General features: G+C 42.1%; 1 protein-coding gene across 1 annotated transcript in view; it reads left to right on the plus strand.

Annotated features, from left to right (window-relative positions):
- Positions 1-19,102, plus strand: part of LOC109917113 (growth hormone receptor) — a 108,506-nt gene that overhangs the window by 81,139 nt on the left and 8,265 nt on the right. The window contains exons 7-9 of the mRNA XM_020516897.2: positions 1,161-1,330; positions 12,628-12,806; positions 13,734-13,887. Of these exons, the coding sequence (XP_020372486.2) occupies positions 1,161-1,330; positions 12,628-12,806; positions 13,734-13,887 (503 nt within the window). The remainder of the gene's footprint in view (positions 1-1,160; positions 1,331-12,627; positions 12,807-13,733; positions 13,888-19,102) is intronic.

Below are 19,102 nucleotides of genomic sequence, written 5' to 3' on the forward strand. Positions count from 1 at the left end.
CCCCTCCCGCATTTCTGAAGAAGGGTCCCGACCCGAAACGTCAGCTTTCTTGTTCCTCTGATGCTGCCTGGCCTGCTGTGTTCATCTAGCCCCACACTGTGTTATCTCAGACTCAAGTATCGGCAGTTCTTACTATCTCTGATTGATAGGCTCTTGATTGGTTACAGGATCAAGGGTTATGGGGAGAAGGCAGTAGAATGGGGTTGAGAAACATATTAGTCATGATTGAATGGCAGAGCAGACTCAGTGGACTGAATGGCCTAATTCTGCTCTTATAACTTATGGTCTTATCGTCTACATGTTGTAAACCTAACTGGAGAAGCATCTTTCCATTCACATCACAGGGGTCTACTCAATGAGAATTGCTGGATTTAGTCATCATTTCAGAAAAGCTCTCTGACTTTTTTTTAATAAAGGATCATTACAAAAGAAACTCAATGGGCCAAATGGCTTAATTCTGTTCCTATGTCTTATGATGTTATGGGCAGTCACACTCTCTTGCCTCTGGATTTCAGCACTTTTGTCCATGTTTGGTGCAAGGCTGTAATGAGCTCAGGAACCAAGTGGCCCAGGTGGAACCCAAACTGGGCATCACAGATCAGGTTATTGCTGAGCAGGTGCTGTTTGATAGCTCTGTTACTGACACCTTCCATCACTTTACTGATGATCGAGAGTAAACTAATGGGGCAGTAATTGACCAGGTTGGATCTGTCCTGCTTTTTGTGTACAGGACATACCTGGGCAATTCTGCACATTACTGGGTAAATGCTAATGCTGTAGCTACACTGGAACAGTTTGGCTAATGTATAAATCCAAAATATTGTTTCAAATTAAGAGAACCTTGATACTCATTGAATCTGAGCAACAGTCCCAATAACTCTAGTGGGAAGAAGGGTAAGAAATCTGGAATGAATGTTAAGACTGACATATGGAAGCAGTTTATATTTGATTGTATTTTATGCAGATATCTGAGGACTGGTGCCTGCAGATTGCTCTGCTGAAATTTATATTGTGTGCATTAACAATTCTCTATGTATTAAGGATCTAGTCTTTTCTGTCTTATAAGAAAATATAGTCAGTGATCAGTCCATGCTAAATTGTGTAATGTTTTGGAATGATTCCTATTTACCAAAGACACTAACAGATTAATGTTCCTTCAGGAATAATGCTGACTGGAAAGAATGTCCCAAATACATGCACAATGAAAACGCCTGCTATTTCAACCAAACCTACACCTCCATCTGGATTTCGTATTGTGTACAGCTTAAATCAGACATTCAGGATCAGAACATCACTTTCGATAAACGCTGCTTCTCCATTGATAACATTGGTAAAATAAACCTCCTACTTGGTCTTTGAGAGAGCAGTGAGTGGATGGGTTAGGATGGTAGAGGAATGGTAATATCACTGGACTAGTAATCCAAAAACTTAGGCTGATGGTCTGGGGACGTGGCTTCACATCCCATTACAGCAGCTGGAGCAATTTCAAATTCAATTACTAAATCTGGAACATAATATTAGCCTCAGTAAAGGTGACCATGAAACTATCATTGAGTGTTGTCAAAAAAAATCAGACTAATGTGCTTTAGGGAGAAGGAAATCTGCTGTCCTTATGTGGTCTGACTCCAGCCCTACAGCAATGTGGTTAACTCTTCACTTCCCCTTGAAATGGCCAAGCGGATTACTCATTCCAAGGATAATTAGGGAGGCTGGCAAGTGGCAATATCCAATAAAGAACAAGAGAATAACCAAATAATTACATCAGTGGAGTCTAGAGTTGGAACACAAACATGCTCAGAAATGGGAGAAATCTCTTTGTCAGACATCAACATCGTTTACAAACCGTCTCAATTTATACTACAATCGTAGAAACAGGGAACTGATTAGTTAGTGGTATAAATTGTTCTTCCCTTTAAAATTTGGTATTCTTGCATCTATCTTGCAAGTGCAAGAGAAAAGCTTCGCCAGCACGCCTCTCTTCAGCAAAAGTCAAGTTCTACAAGTGACTGTAGCTCAAATGTAATGTATAATTTTTAGTCTACAGGATTTGTACATTTCATTACATTGAACAATTTGAATTGAACAAGCTCATTAAGATCAAGGGACTGGGACTGTAAATTCAAAATTCTTTGTTTAATTTGAATATTGCTTTGTGTTCATCCAAGACAGATTCAATTATCATAGTTTCAAGAGACCTATCAGAGTCCAAATGTCATTTTGAGGTGATGAAGACATGAATGAGGGTTTCAGCAGCAGCTCAACTGAGACAGGGTGAAGTCTGGTGATGTTATAGAGGCGTAAATAGACAATCTTAAAAGTTGGCTTAAATGTATGGTCAGCAGCTCTTCTCAAGAATTGAATACTCTGAACAACTTGGTAACATCTCAGATTGCTACCAGGATAAGGGAAAAAGTCAGTACATGGGTAATGGATTTTGGAGCATGGATCAGTCTTTCTATGTTTAATTGGAAGAAATTTCTGCTCATTCAGCACTGATGACCAAAAGAAATAGGAACAGGGGTAGGCCATTCAGCCCCTCAAGCTTGCTCTGCCATTCAGTAGGATCATGGCTGATCTGACATTCTTCACATTCACTTTCCTGCCCTTTCACCATAACTTTTGATTCCCTGACTGATCAAGAATCTATCTCAGCCTTAAATATACACGAGGACTCTGCCCCACAACTCTCAATGGCAAGGAGATCCAAAGACTCACAATCCTCTGAGAGAAGGAATTCCTCCTCATCTCAGTCTTAAATTGGTGCCCCTCTATTCTGACACTGTGCCCTCTGGTTCTAGGCTCTCCCATGAGGGTAAACATCCTCTCAGCATTCATTCTGTCACGTCTCTTAAGAATTCAACATGTGTCAATGATATCACCTCTCATTCTTCTAAACTCCAGTGAGTAGAGTACCAACCTGTTTAACCTTTGCACATACAACAATCCCGTCATACCAGGAATCATCATGCGAACCTTCTCTGAACAGCCTCCAATAAATCAATAGCTTTCCTTCAAGAAGGGGACCAAAACTGCTCCAGTACTCCAGATTGGTCTCACCAGAACCCTCTACACTTGCAGTAAGACTTCCCTACTCTTATACTCCAGCTCCCTTCAAATAAGGGCCAACATTCCATTAGCCTTCCTGATTACCTGCTGCCCCTGTATTTTAGCTTTCTGGGTTTCATGCACAGGTCCCCCAAGTCCCCTTGTGTTGCAGCTTTCTGTAGTTTTTCTCTATTCAAATAATACTCTTTTCTTTCATTGTCCCTTCAAAAATGAACAACTTCTCACTTTCTCACACTACTCTATTTGCCAACTTTTTGCCTACTTAATTAGCAGCCTGATAATTTAGCAACATGATGTGAGGTAGAGGTAGGTGTGTCGTTCTGTATTGGTCTAAAAGGGTTAATGCTGAGGATAAGCACCCCATTATGATGATGTCATAGGGACTTTTGGGCAGAAGAGCTTAGGATCTCAAAACAGTGGAACCGACATGTAGTCCTCACGGTCCATGTGATATCAAGAAACAGTTAGTGACACTGGATATTACAAAGGCTGCGAGCCCAGACAACATTCCGGCAATAGTACTGAAGGCTTGTACTCCAGAAATTGCAGCTCCCCTAGCCAAGCTCTTCCAATAGTTACAATTCTGACATCTATCCGACAATGTGGAAAATTGATCAGGTATGTCCTGTATACAAAAAGCAGGACAAATCCAATTCAGCAAATTACTGCCCTATCAGTCTACTCACAATCTTCAGTAAGGTGATGGAAGATGTCCTCAACAATGATATCAAGCATCACTTACTGAACAATAACCTGTGCAGTGACACTCAGTTTCAGTTCTGCCAGGGCCACTGAGCTCCTGACCTCATTATGGCCTTGGTTCAAACTTAGATAAAAGAGCTGAATTCCAGAGGTGAGGTGAGAGTGACAGCCCTTGACATCAAGGCTGCATTTGATCACGTGTGGCATCAAGGAGCCCCAGCAAAACTGGAATCAATGGGTATCGGGGGCAAACTTTCCGGTGGTTGGAGTCATACCTGGCACATAGTAAGATGGCTGTGGTTGTTGGAGGTCTATCATCTCAGCATCAGGACATCTCTGCACAAGTTCCTCAGGGTAATGTCCGTAACTCAATCATCTTCAGCTGCTTCATCAATGACCTTACCTCCTTCATAAGGTCAGAAGTAGAAATGTTCATCGATGATTGCACAATGTTCACCACCATTCCAATACCTCAGATACTGAAGCAGTCCGTGTCCAAATGCAGCACAACTTGGACAACATTTCAGGCTTGTGTTGGCAGGTGGCAAATAACATTTGCATCATGCAAGTGCTGGGCTATGACCATCTCCAATAAGAGACAATCTAACCATCGCCCCTTGACATTCAACAGTGTTACCATCACTGAATCCTCGATTATCACCATCCTGGAGATTGCCATTGGCCAGAAACTGAACTGGACTAGCCATATAAATGCAGTGGATGCAAGAGCAGGTCAGAGGCTAGGAATACTGCAGCGAGTAAGTAACCTCCTGACTTCCCAAAGTCTGTCCACCATCCAAAAGGCACAAGTTGTGAGTGTGATGAATATTCAGAGCTTGCCTGGATGAGTGTAGCTCTCACAGCACTCAAGAAGACTGACATCCAGGACAAAGCAGCCTGCTTAATTAACACCTTATTCACCACTTTCACCTTCTCTACTGATGTTCAGTAGCAACGGCATGTATCATCTACATGACGATCTGTCACAAATCACCAAGTCTTCCAAACCCAGAACCATTTCCATCTCGAACAACAAGGGCAGCAGATATGTGGGAACACCACCACCTTCAAGTTCTCCTCCAAGTCACTCACCATCCTGACTTGGAAAGATATCACCAATCCTTCAGTGTCATTGGGTTAAAATCCTGGAATTCCCTCCCTAAAGGCATTGTGGGTCAACATACAACACATGGGCTGCAGCGGTTCTAGAAGAGAGCCCACCACCTTTTCAAGGGCAACTAGGGACAGACAATAGGTACAAGCCCAGCTAGCGATGTCCACTGTCAGATGGGAATAGATCTGGCAGGGTATTTGAGGGAACAGCATGGGAGCAGGAAGAGAAACCATTACAGATGATTGGTCGGCTACAGTGAGACAGCAAGGATGTACTCTGTTGAGAGCAATTCCACCCACCTGGACGTTAGAGGAGAGAACTTGGAAGCGGAGTGGGTGGTCACTGTGTCAAATGGGGAGGCAATGGACCTAGTGGTATTATCGCTGGACTGTTAATCCTAAGACTCAGAAAATGTTCCGGAGAGCTGGGTTCAAATCCCACCATGGTAGATAGTGGAATTTGAATTCAAATCTGGAATTAAGGGTCTAATGATGAACATGAATCCACTGTCGACTGTCAAGAAAAGCCCATCTGGTTCACTAACGTCCTTTAGGGAAGGAATCCTTACCTGATCTGGCCTACACATGACTGCAGACCCACAGCAACGTAGTTGACTGTTAATTGCCCTCTGTGCAATTAGGTATGGACAATAAATTCTGGCCAAGCTGGTGACACTCTCATCCCATGAATGAATTTTAAAAAAGCTGCAGACAGGTCAAAAAGCACAAGAGAGGAAATTTTACAATTGTTATAGTCGTAAATTGTGATTTTGATACAATAAGGACTGCAGATGCTGGAAGCCACAGTCTTTGGCACAGCAGGTCAGACAGCATCCGAGGAGCGGGAAAGTCAACGTTTCAGGCCGAAACATACAAAACAGTCGGCCCGAAACGTTGACTGTCCTGCTCTTCGGATGCTGTATGACCTACTGTGCTTTTCTAGCCTCACACCTATAGACTTTAAAACTAAGGTCAGTTCCAAGGTAGGGAGAAAAACCTGATGGCAGGGATTCAAACTTTGGCTTTCAGAAAAGGAAGGCACAGATTTAGAAGGTGACAACATATTTGTGGGGCTTAGAGAAGAAAGGGAGGTTGGAGATCAGGGCAGTGGTTTGTAAAGAATGTACAGTCAAAAGGTAGTTTTATTCAGCGAATTTGATGGTAGATTTCAAAGGAGACAAGGATAACACCTGAAGGGAAAGTTTCATTCACAATTTTGTCTAACATGCAGACTAGGAGAGGGCATTGGGTGATCAGCAGTTTGGTGGGAGTAGGTTTTCTTTGGGGATGAATAACAAACACTGACCTTGTAAGTCACACCCTCATCCCATAAAAGAATAAAGAAAATCTAGGGTGTTTCATGGAGACATTGAGCTGTGAAAGGATATGAAGGGAGTTCAATGTGAAAGTAGTGAAACATACAAAATCAGGGTGAGGGCAGGATGGAGCTTTAGAGGAAGCTTGACATGATGGCTTAATGGAAGGGAAGGATAAGAACATAACCTAAAAGTGAGAGGAGATTATTTATCCTGTCAAGTCTGTTCTGCCATTTAATATCATCACAGTTGATTTTGAGCCTGAGCTCTGCCCTTTCGCCCCTTCCCCATATCCTCTGAAAACTTTGAGGCAGCTGGAAAGATGCTTTCAGCTTTCCTCCAGAAACTCTTCACATTGATATGTGAGTGGAGATGATGGGAGAGGAAGACAGCCTGTAGTAGGCCCAGAAGTGAAGGGTTAGCTGTATTTCCAGAAGTTTTAGCAGGTGCAACCAGGACCCCATAGCACTTCAAGTGGTCCAGACAGATGTAAAAGTGAGTTCACTAATCTTGTCATCCATTTCAACTGCATGTCTCCACAATCAAAGGGAAGGGAAAATATGTTCCCAGGGCAATGGCCAGTCTGGGACAGAGTGATGGGATAGCTAGGGACTGGGACATTAAGGTATGGATGTGTTTGAGCAAATCAGGAGCTACAGAAACATTCTGCTGACTTTGTCTAATCTAAGAAAGAACCAAGAATAATACAGCACAGGAACAGGCCCTTCAGCCCGCCAAGCCTGTGCCAATACTTTTTGCCCCTCCATATTAAAACTGTCTTCACTTACAGAATCCATATCCCTCTATTCCCTTCCTATTCACATATTCATCCAGGTGCTTCTTGAATGCTGCTGTTGTGTCTGCTTCCACCACCTCCTCTGGCTGTGCGTTCCAGGCACTCACCATCTTTTGTGTGAAAAACATGCCTTGCACATCTCTTTTAAACTTCCACCCTTGCACCTTGAACCTGTGTCCCCTAGTAATTGACTCTCCACCCTGGGAAAAAGCCTCATACTTTCCACTCTATGTGTGGCATTCACAATCTTATAAACTTCTATCAGGTCACCCTCAACCTCCTGCGTTCCAGTGAAAATAAAATCAGTCTATCCAACTTTTCTTCCTAGCTAAAATCCCCAATACCAGGCAACATCCTGGTAAACCTTTTCTGTACCCTCTCCAAAGCCACCACATCGTTCTGGTAGTGTGGTGACCAGAACTGCACACAATATTCCAAGTGTGGCCTAACTAAAGTTCTATAAAGCTGCAGCATAACTTGTCTATCCTCACACTTGATGTCCCTTCCAATGAAGGTAAGCATGCCATAGGCCTTTTTTTAACAACCTTATCTACCTGCATTACCACCTCAGTTGATCTGTGGACCTGTACACCCAGATCTCTCTGCATACCAATATTCCTAAGGGTTCTGCCATTCACTGTGTAATTTCTAGCTGTACCTGACCTTCCAAGATGCATCACCTCACATTTGTCCGGATTAAACTCCATCTGCCATTTTTCTGCCCATGCCTCCAACTGATCTCTATCCTGCTGTATCCTTTGACAATCCTTCTCACTATCCACAACTCCACCATCTTCGTATTGTTTGCAAATTTACTAATTAGACTAGCTATGTTTTCCTCCAAATCATTTATGTAGACCACAAACAGCACAGATCCCAGCATTGATCCCTGTGGAACACCACTAGTCACAATCCTCCATTCCAGAAAGCATCCTTCTAGCATTACCCTCTGTCTACTATGACTAAGCCAGTTCTGTATCTATATTGTCAGCTCACCCCTGATACCATATGACTTCACTTTTGCACCAGTCTGCCATAAAGGACCTTATCAAAGGCTTTATTGAAGTCCATGTAGACAGCATCAACCACTTTTCCCTCGTCACCTCCTCAAAAAACTTGATCAAGTTAATGAGGAATGACCTCGCCTGCACAAAACCATGCTGTCTATCCAATGACTAATAAGTCTATTTGCTTCTAAATGCATATAGGTCTTGTCCCTGAGAATCTTTTCCAATAATTTCCCTACCATCAACATGAGACTCACAGGTCTGTAAATTCCAGGATTATCCCTGCTATTCTTCTTGAACAATGACATAACAATGGCTATTCTCCAGTCCTCTAGGACCTTACCTGTGGCTAAAGAGAATACAAAGATATCTGTCAGTGCTCCAGAAATTTGTTCTCTTGCCTCCCTCAAAATTCTGGGATCGATCCCATCAGGACCTGGGGACTTATCTACCTTAAAACTTTTTAAGACGGACAAATACCTCTTCCTTTTTAATAGCAACTTAGCTTAGAAACTTGACACTCCCTTCCCTGAAATCATTCTCCATCAATTCCTTCTCTTTGGTGAGTATCGACACAAAGTATTCATTTAGGACCTCACCTACCTCTTCTGGCTCCACACATAGATTCCCTCCTTTGTCCTTCAGTGGGCCAACCCTTTCCCTGGCTACCCTCTTGCTTTTTATATATGTATAAAAAGCCTTAGGATTCTCCTTAATCCTATTTGCTATCAACTTTTCATGAATTCTTTGTTTAAGTTCTTTCCTACTTTCCTTATGTATTTTATGGGTTTCATCAGTTCGCATCCTCCTGTTATCCTTATGCATGAGTATCTTAAAACTCATGGTGTTATGGTCACTACTCCCGAAATACTCCCCCACTGAAACTTCACTCACCTGGTCGGGCTCATGTCCCAAAACTAGTTCCAGTATAACCCCTTCCCTGGTTGGACAGTTTACAGATTGTGTTAAGAATCCCTCCTGAAAGGTCCTCACAAATTCTGCCCCATCCAAGCTCCTAGCACGTAGTGAGTCCCAGTCAATATAGGGGAAGTTAAAATCATCCACCACAACAACTCTGCTGTTTTTACGTCTTTCCTAAATCTGTATACTTATTCTCTCCTCTACCTTCTGCTGGCTGTTGGGAAGCCTACCGCACACCCCTAGCATTGTGATTTCACCTTTCCTATTCCTGAATTCCACCCATATTGCCTCGCTGCACAAGTCCTTTGATATATCTTCCCTCTGTACAGCTGTGAGATACTCCTTTACCAGTAATGCAACTCTCGCAGCCCTTTTACCTCCTTTTCTATCACACCCGAAACATCTAAAACCTGGGACATTCAGCTGCCAGTCCTGTCCTCTTTTAGCCAAGTCTCTGTAATCGCAATAATGTCATAGTTTCAATTACTAACCAAAGCTCTGAGTTCAGTTAATGCTTTCCAAGTTTTCTGTTATCACATCTTTTATCAAGGTGGATGAGTGAACAACTCTAGCATTTCTATAAAAACTGAAAGAACTGCAGATGATGTAAATCAAGAATAAAAACAGAAGTTGCTAGAAAAGCTGAGCAGGTCTGGCAGCATCTGTGAAGAAAAATCAGACTTAACGTTTCGGGTCCAGTGACCCTTACTCAGAACCAGAGTATATAGAGTTTTGGAACTGTAAAATAACGGAAGATGCAATCTTTTCCAAGTTTAATTGAAAATACAAAACATGAATTAACATCTGGACTGTAACTTTTGGTAATGAATGTTGCTGACGGTTGCCTGAAGCTCCAGGACATTACAACCAGAATTATTATTTGTTAAAAAAGGGCAGAGCCTAGAGCACCACCTTCTCATCCACCTCCTTAAACCCACCCCCGTAATACAGAGAGTGGGTGGGTGCATTAGCTTTCCCAACTTGTATAAATAAAGAATTCAGGGTCAATTGAGCAAAGTCAGTCATGAGAACTGGGAGAACAGTGTGGCCATGTCTGGCGCTTTCGAGCTTAATCAGAGATGCCGGGAAACAAGAAGAATCTCACATGAGTTCAGCCAATTTTAAGCAATGAATGTAGCATCTTCCTGAAATCCACCTAGTGAATTTATATATATCCCCAAGCATTTCAATTGTGCTTAGACAACAAGGTGCAGAGCTGGATGAACACAGCAGGCTAAGCAGCATCATAGGAGCAGAAAGGCTGATGTTTCGGGCCTAGACCCTTCATCAGACCCTACCTCTCATCCTGGCTGATCCCCTGTACATCCAACATCGCAAGGACAACCAGGGACGTGCAATATATGCTGGCCAGCCAGTGACACCCATACCCCAAGAATGATTAAAAAAACAAACACCCCTACCTCAAAGATAATCCACAATTTCTTTCTGTGCTGCAACCTTGTTCCTAAAGCCCTCAAATGAAAATAAAGTTCTACAGATTCTGGAAATCTGAAATAAAAATAGAAAATGTGGGAGTAACTCAGCAGGTCTGGCAGCATCTGTGGATGGAAAAGCAGTGTTAAGGTTTCGAGTCAAAAAACTCCTTAGACTTGAAATGTTAGCTTTGTTTCTCTCCCCACAGGTAGTGCCAGAACTGCTGAGTTTCTCCAGCATTTTCTCTTTTTATCTTAAAGATTTATCTCTGTTTTATCCACCCTCACCTCCAAGAAAAATTGTGAGAAACTCCTGGACTTCTTAGTCAGTAAAATTGAGACCATCCATCAGTCACCTCTGCTGTTCTCCCACTCAGCTCCCGTGCCAAACCTCTCAGGCTTCCTGCCTGCACTAGACATGAATTCGGAGCTTTCTCTGGCTTCTTTTCTACATTTCCCCATAGAAACCAATAGTAGGAGTAGGCCATTTGGCCCTTCAAGCCTGCTCCGACATTCAGTACGATCATGGCTGATCCTCTATCTCCATGCCATATTCGTACTTTTTCTCCATAACACTGATGTCTTTAATATCTAAATAAAAATCAATCTCTTTCTTGAATATTTTCAGTGACTTGGTTTACAGAGATTTCTGTGGTAGCAAATTCCACAGGTTCACTATTACTCCCTGAGTGAAGAACTATTTCCTTATCTCAGTCCAAAATGGCCTACCTTACCTTGTGTCCTGAGACTGTGTCCCTGGTTCAAGATTCCCCAACTAGGCAAAATAACCTCCCTGCATCTAGTCTGACCAGCATGCCCTCTTCAAGCTCATTATATACATAACCTACTTCTTGCTTTCTTCATCTGTACAAAATGATCAGAGGTATAGAAGGTGTACAAAATGATCAGAGGTATAGATAGAGTGGATAGCCAGAGACTTTTTCCTAGGGTGGAGGTAGCTATTACGAGGGGCATAGTTTTAAAGTGAGTGGAGGTAGATGTAGGGGAGACGACAGAGGTAGCTTCTTTACTCAGAGGGTGGTAGGGGTGTGGAATGCATTGCCGGAGGGGGTAGTGGAGTCGGCCTCATTAGGGGCATTTAAGCGGCTATTAGATAGGCATATGGCTGATAGTATAAGGTAGGCGTGGAGGTTAGATAGACCTTAGGTTTAGGGTAAAAGTTCGGCAAAGCATCGTGGACCGAAGGGCCTGTACTGTGCTGTACTGTTCTATGTTCTATTAATTTGATTCCTCAAACTGTTCCACTCACCCTCTCCCTCTGGTCTCCAAAATGTTATCCAATATTTCTCATTAGCTCAGGTGACAGGCCAATTTGTTGACTTTTTTTCTCTTTCCATGATATTACCAGTCCTGCTTGAGTATTTCCAGCATTTTCTGTTTTTATTTCAGATTTTCACCATCTACAATATTCTGCTTCTCCATTCATGTTTAATTCATTTCATTTAGCTTTTGATGTGGTAACAGAGTGTTGCTGAGGGCAATTCTTGTGGATGTGTTGTACAATGGACTTCCACATGAAGTTTGAAAAAGTGCCACAGCTGGGCTTGTCAGTAACCCTCAAGTTGTGAAATAAAGCAGACAGTAACAGCATGGATATGAAGTTGTTCAAGGGACAGGAACCTGTTGTGATGAATGATTGCTTTTATTTCTGCAGAGGGTACATAGTGGGGTTTCTCCTGGGCTTGCTAATAGGATGTTTCTTTTCTTGGTCTAGACTTAAACTAGACTTGTCTGTGTGGTGTGCAACATTTGTGGATGACACAAAACTTGTGAGTATTGTAAATTTTGAGGTGGACAGCGATGGACTTTAACAAGGATATGACAAGGCTGATGGAATGGATGGATGAGTATCAGGTTATATTTGCTGCAGGGAAGTGTGAAGTGATTCATTTGGCTGCAGAGGGATTACAGATTAAAGGAGACAATTCTAAAAGAGATTCAAGACCGGAAGGTATCTGTGCACAACTGATTAAAGGTGGCAGTAATACAAAAGCAATATACTGCAGATGCTGAGAATCTGAAATGATAACAACATATGCTGGAAAATTTCAGCAGGTCTGGCAGCATCTGTGGAGAGAAACAGAAGTATTGTCACAGGCCAATGAGCTTTCATCAGAACCGATCAGAACAGGTTGAGAAAGTTGTTAAAAGGGCTTTGGAAATACAAATGTAGAGAAGAAAAAATCAAGGAGGTTTTGATGAGCTTGTGAAATCAGATTTTTCATTCATTGTTTCCCTCTTCCTCTTGGCAGTGAAACCTGATCCTCCGATTGCGCTGAACTGGACCCTGCTTAATGTCAGTCAGTCAGGGCTGCTCGCTGACATCCAAGTTTTGTGGGAGGCGCCGCCTACTGCTGATATCAGGAATGGATGGATATCTCTCAAGTATGAGATACAATATAAAGCCAGCGAGAGTAACCACTGGGACTCGGTATGTTCAAATGTCTTCAGCAGTTATGCTTTTTTTTTCAGCTCAGTGAAATTTCACAGATAAGCGCCCTACCTCCTGGGGAACACTACTACCTACAAGTTCCCCTCCAAGCTACTCACCATCCTGACTTGGAAATATATTGTCATTCCTTCACTGTCATGGGCCTAAATCTTGGAATTCTCTCCCTAATGGCATTTTGGGTCTACTTATAGCACATGGACTGCAGCAGTTCAAGAAGTCAGCTCACCACCACCAACATCTCAAGGTCAACTAGGGATGGGCAATAAATTCCAGTCCAGCCAGTGATGCCCACAGCCCATGGATGAATTTGAAGAATAAATCATTCTGTGTAAATGCTGAGTCAGCTATGAGATTAAGGTACAATAAGAAACTGAAACAAGCACAAACAATGCTGGAGAAGCTGGTAGGACAGAAGAAGAGACATACCAATCTTGAAACCTTAATTGTTTCCCTCTCCACATATGCTGCCAGACCTATTGAGTTTCTCCAGCATTCTGTGTTTGTTCGAGATTTCCAGCATCCCACAGTATTTTGCCAATAAAAAAACTGTACTTCAAGCAGCATAAAATACACTTAAGGCGAAAACTTTGTTGCATTTTTGCTATAGGGAGTGCTGCTGGCCCAAACCAAAGAAAACTTCAGAGATGAACAAATACAGATCTTTAAAATTGTCTCTGTTTGTTGAAGAGAGACCAAACTTCAACTAACCCAAATTGACAGCTGTCCTCATTAGAGGCTTCTTTGGTAATAATCTCCTTCCAGAGTCAAAGGACCATGACTGTAACAAGCATTTACCTGCCTATCAGAGCAGGTCCCTCTCACCCTCTGCCCTGTAAGGTGCCTCTTGACCTTTATTATTTAATGTTTGATTACCCTTAACTAAACTTGTTTCCCTTCATGTGACAGATTGAGGCCTTTTCAACCTCCCATCCAGTTTATGCACTCAGTACTGGCAAGGGTTATGAGATCAGACTCCGATGTAAACAGATCGCCAATGGGGATTTTAGTGAGTTCAGTGATTTGGTGTACGTCTTCATTCCTGCACCACAATTGGCAGAAGGTGAGAGGAACAGCTGTTTATATTCTCTGACAGGCATGCTGAACTATTCATAATTAATATGTTTGTAATTATTACTAAACCTATAAACAAATTATCATATAACAACTTTCATAAGTTGATTGGAGCAGACTGTTCAATAGTAAAAGTACATCTGACAAGTGGGAGGCATACATGAGTGTGATTACGAGAGTTCAGAGGCATGTTGTTCCTGTTACAGTGAAGGGTAAGGCTGGTGAGATTTTGGAACAATGGGTGAATAAAGATTTTGAAGTTATAGTCAAGAATAAAAGGGAATTTTTTTAAAGATATAGACAACTTGGTTCAACTGAATCTCTTAATCAATAGAAAGAGTGTAGGGGCATTCTTAAGAGAGAAAATCAGGAAGGCAAAGAGCGGATATAAGATAGCATTGGCAGATAAGGTTAAGGATAATCCAAAGAGATTCTACAAATACATTAAGAGCAAGAAGGTAACTAGAGAGAGGTTGGGCCTCTTAAAGATCAAGGAGGTCATCTTTGTGTTGAGGCGCAGGAGATGGGAGAGATACTAAATGAAAAAATCATGTTTGTTTTTACTGTGGAGAAAGAAATGGAATCTAGAGAATGAAGAGAAATAAACATTGATGTTTTAAAAACAGTTCACATTACAGAACAGAAAGTTCAGGGGATCTTAGAGAATATAAAGGTGGATAAACCTCAGCGACCTGATCTAATGTATCCCAGAATGTTGTGGGAAGTAAGGGAGGAAATTACGAGACCCTTTGCAGAAATATTTGCATCATCTATAACTACAGGTGAGGTGCCTGGTGACTAGAGGGTAGCTAATGTTGTACCTTTGTTTAAGAAAAGTTGTAAGGATAAACCAGGGAACCATAGGCCTATGAGTCTGACTTCAGTTGTGGGTAAATTGTTGAAGATGATTATAAAAGATGGGATTTATGGACATTTAGAGAGGCAAAAATTGATTAGGGATAGTCAGCATGGTTTTGAGCGAAGACAGCCATGTCTGACTAAATTGATTGAATTTTTTGAGGAAGTTACCAAAAAGGTTGATGATGGCAGAGCAGTAGATGTTGTTTATTCAGATTTTAGTAAAGCCTTTGACAAGGCTGTGCATGGTAGTCTAATTAGTAAAGTTAGGTCACATAGGATTCAGGGTGAGCTTGCCAAGTCGATACATAATTGGCTTAACAGAAGGAGAAGGAGTGTAATGGTGGAGGGTTGATTTTTGGACTGGAGCCTGTACCAACTGTGTTCCACAGGGATCGGTTCTGGGTCCTCTTTTGTTTGTCATTTATATAAATGATTTGGATGAGAATATAGAAGGCATGGTTAGTAAGTTTACAGATGACACCAAAATTGGTGGTATTGTAGACAGTGAGGAAGGTTTTCTAAGACTGCAAAGGGATCTTGATCAAATGGGACAATGGGCTGAAAAATGGTACATGGAGTTCAATGTGGATAAATGCGAGGTATTGCATTTTGGTACAACAAACAAAGGTAGGGCTTATACAAATAATGAAAGGGCCTTGGGTAGTGCTGTAGAACAGAGAGACCCAGGGGTGCAGGTACATAATTCTTTAAAGTTTGTGTCATATATAGACAGGATGGTTAAAAAAGCATTTGGCATGCTTGCCTTCATTGCTTAGTCCTTTGAGTATAGGAGTTGGAATGTTATGTTGAGGTTGTACAAGACATTGGTGAGGACTCTTCTAGAATACTACGTCCAGTTCTGGTCACTCAGTTATACAAAGGATTTTATCAAGGGGGTTCAGAAGAGATTTACCAGGATGTTGCCAAGTATGGAAGGTTTGAGTTATAAGGAAAGGCTGGGACTTTTTTCACTGGAGCGTAGGAAGTTGAGAGGTGACCTGATAGAAGTTTATAAAATAACGAGATATATAGATAGAGTTGATGGTAATTGTCTTTTCCCTAAGATGGGGAATTTCAAGACTGGGGGCACATTTTTAAGGTGAGAGGAGAGATTTAAAAAGACATGAGGCAAATTTTTTACACAGAGGGTGGTTCGCATGGGGAATGAACTTCCTGATGAAGTGGTGGATGCGGGTACAACTACAATGCTTAAAAGACACTTGGAGGGATTTATGAATAGGAAAGGTTTGGAGGGATATGGGCCAGGAGCAGGCAGGTGGGACTAGTTTAGTTTGGGATTATGTTCAGCATGGACTTTGGACCGAAGGGTCAGTTTCCGTGCTGTGTGACTCTATGAATGTATAGTGTCCAAGTATCAGATCATCGAAGCTGAGCCAAGTTGAGTGGTGTTTATTTCAAAGAAAGTGTAATATAAAAATAGGGAGGTTATTAAAACTATACAAGTCAGACCACAGCTAGAATGCCCTGAAGATTTTTGGGAACCTTTTCTAAGAAAAGATATACTGGCATTTGACGCAGTCCAGGGAAGATTCACAAGATTGATTCCAGGTATGGAGGGATTTTCTTACGAAGAGAGATTGAGGAGGTTGGGCCTTTACTCATTGGAGTTTAGAAGAGTGAGGCAATCTTATTGAAACATACAAGATTCTTAGGAGATTTGACAGTGTAGATGTGGAAAGGTAGTTTCCCCATGTGAGAAAGTGTAGGACTAAACAGCATCATGTCAGAATTAGGGGTCACACATTTAAGATAGAGATGAGGAGGAATTTATTCTCTCAGAGGGTAATGAATCTGTGGAATTCTTTATCACAGAGGATTGTAAAAGTTGGGCTGTTAAGTATAATCAAGGCTGAGATAAGCATACAGGTGCAAGCAGGCGGTAAAGAAGGCAAAGAAGGCCAAGATAGGCAATATTTTAACAGAAAATGAATCAAGGACTGTGGGTAAAAGCCGGGAAAGTGGAGTTGACGACTATCAGGTCAGCCATGATCTCACTGAATGGTGGATCAGATGCAATGGACTGAATGGCATACTTCTGTTCCCATGTCTTATGTCCCCACAAAAGTTGGATTTTGGTTCATCAGTCAGTAACAATTGTTAACTGCGAAATTATTTATTTTCCTTCATCAAAAATTTGAGCGTTCAATTCAAAACTCTTACTTCTAAAATGTTGTCAAGTGTTGAGCCTCCTTTCCATTTTAAAACAAATTCAACAGTGAACTACTGTAATGTTTATAGATACATAGAAGACAGGAGCAGGAGGGGGCCATTCGGGCCTGCTCCATCATTCATCACAATCATGGCTGATTGTCCAACTCAATAGCCTCATCCTGCTTTCTCCCCATAACCTTTGGTCCCATTCGCACAAATGCTATATCTACTCGCCTCTTGAATACATTCAATGTTTTAGCATCAACTACTTCCTGTGGTAATGAATTCCACAGGCTCACCACTCTTTGGGTGAAGAAATGTCTCCTCATCTCTGTACTAAATAGTCGACCCTGAATCCTCAGACTGTGACCCCTGGTTCTGGACACACCCACTATAGGGAATATCCTCCTGCATCTACCCTGTCTAGTCCTGTTAAAATTTTATAAGTATCTATGAGATCCCCCCTCGTTCGTCTGAACTCCAGCGAAAACAATTCTAACCTAGTCAATCTCTCCTCATACTTCAGTTCCTCCATCCCCAGAATCAGCCTGGTAAACCTTCGCTACACTCCTTCGAGAGCAAGAGCATCCTTCCTCAGAATAGGGGACGAAAACTGCACACAATATTTTAAGTGCAGCCTCACCACTGCCCTGTATAACTGCAACAACACATCCCTGCTCCTGTAATCAAAACCCCTCGCAATGAAGGCCACCATATCATTTGCCTTCTTTACCGCCTGTTGCACCTGTATGCTTACCTTCAGCAACTGGTTTGAGGTCAGTTTTGTTTTTTAAAGCAAACCCATTGAAGGTCTATCTTTATGTATGGTACAACATAAAGAGAGGAACTGACTGACAAGAGGAACACAGTGGGTTGTCTGATTTTGCAAAGGGTCTGGAGGCATATGATGGAGTAGATTGAACTGGACCTGAGCTGAATTTGCCAATGGAAAGAGGTCAACAGCAGCTTGGGTCCAGTTGCCCTGTTGTGGGTCTGCTCAGTCTACCAGATTGTGTTTGGTGTAAGATTCAACCGAACTCTCATTCTTCAGACTGTGTCCACTCAAAATTATTCAACCTCCTTCTTGGTTGAAATGGCCTCTGGTCCTCTAATCCTCATAACAATCACCCACTCCTAAATTTCAGTACTCTTCTCATAGCGCCCAGACCTAACAACCTAGGGCCATCCTAAGAAGCACTGGCTGTTGACACAACATAATGTTATTGAAGGAGGCCATTCAAGCCATTGAGTAGAAACTTGTCCTGTTACCGTAGGAAGCAAGGTAGGCTGGGGAGCTTTGTTGTACAAGAGGTCAAAGATTAATAGACTGAGGTGATGGCTTAATAGTATCATCGCTGAATTGTTAACCAGGAAACCCAGGTAATGTTGCTGGAACCTGTGTACAAATCCTGCCGTGGTAGATGGTGGAATTTAAATTCAATTTAAAAAGTCTGGAATTAAGTCTAATAATGAACATGAAACCATTACTGATTGTTGAAAAACCTCCTGGTTCTCTAATGTAGGAAGAAACTGCCATCCTTATGTGGTCTAGCCTACATGGTACTCCAGACCCACAGCGATATAGGTGATTCTTAATTACCCTTTGGGGAGGCAAGAGTGAATGTTTGCAATTAAGTTCTTTGACCTTTAAATGTTGGGTTTAAGATTCCTGACAGGAGGTATTAGGAGGCCCTTTTGTATGTATTTGCATCTAATGCCTGCTCATTAAAAAGCCAGCTCACCAGAACTAAGCTCTGCTTCTCAATTGAGTTCTCCATGAGTACATGCATTTTAATTCCTAATTATGCATGAGATATGCAACAAGTGAGTATGCTGCTTTGACGTCTTTGAGTAGAATGTGATATGCCAGGCCATGATTGAGATCAAGAGCAGTTAAATTTAATTGCAAGGGGCACAAAGGATGACCAAGGGTGGGAAGATAGAATGTAAGAGGCATGGATTGAGAAGATTGGCCAAGTTGGAAGTCTGCCTGTGGCCCCGAGGAAAGGTGGCAATGCCAGAATGTTTCACTGTAAATGCTCACTTCAGATGTTCAAGTGATTCACTTCGTTTACAGGGAGATGGTTTCTGTCTGGGCACCCTTTAAATAATGCCCGAGGACCTTCAACCCTTGAAAGTGATGACAGGTGTGTCAGCTTCCTGCCCGCCTC

Source organism: Rhincodon typus, chromosome 3 (genome assembly GCF_021869965.1).
Source record: "Rhincodon typus isolate 14 chromosome 3, sRhiTyp1.1, whole genome shotgun sequence".
Taxonomy (NCBI): domain Eukaryota; kingdom Metazoa; phylum Chordata; class Chondrichthyes; order Orectolobiformes; family Rhincodontidae; genus Rhincodon; species Rhincodon typus.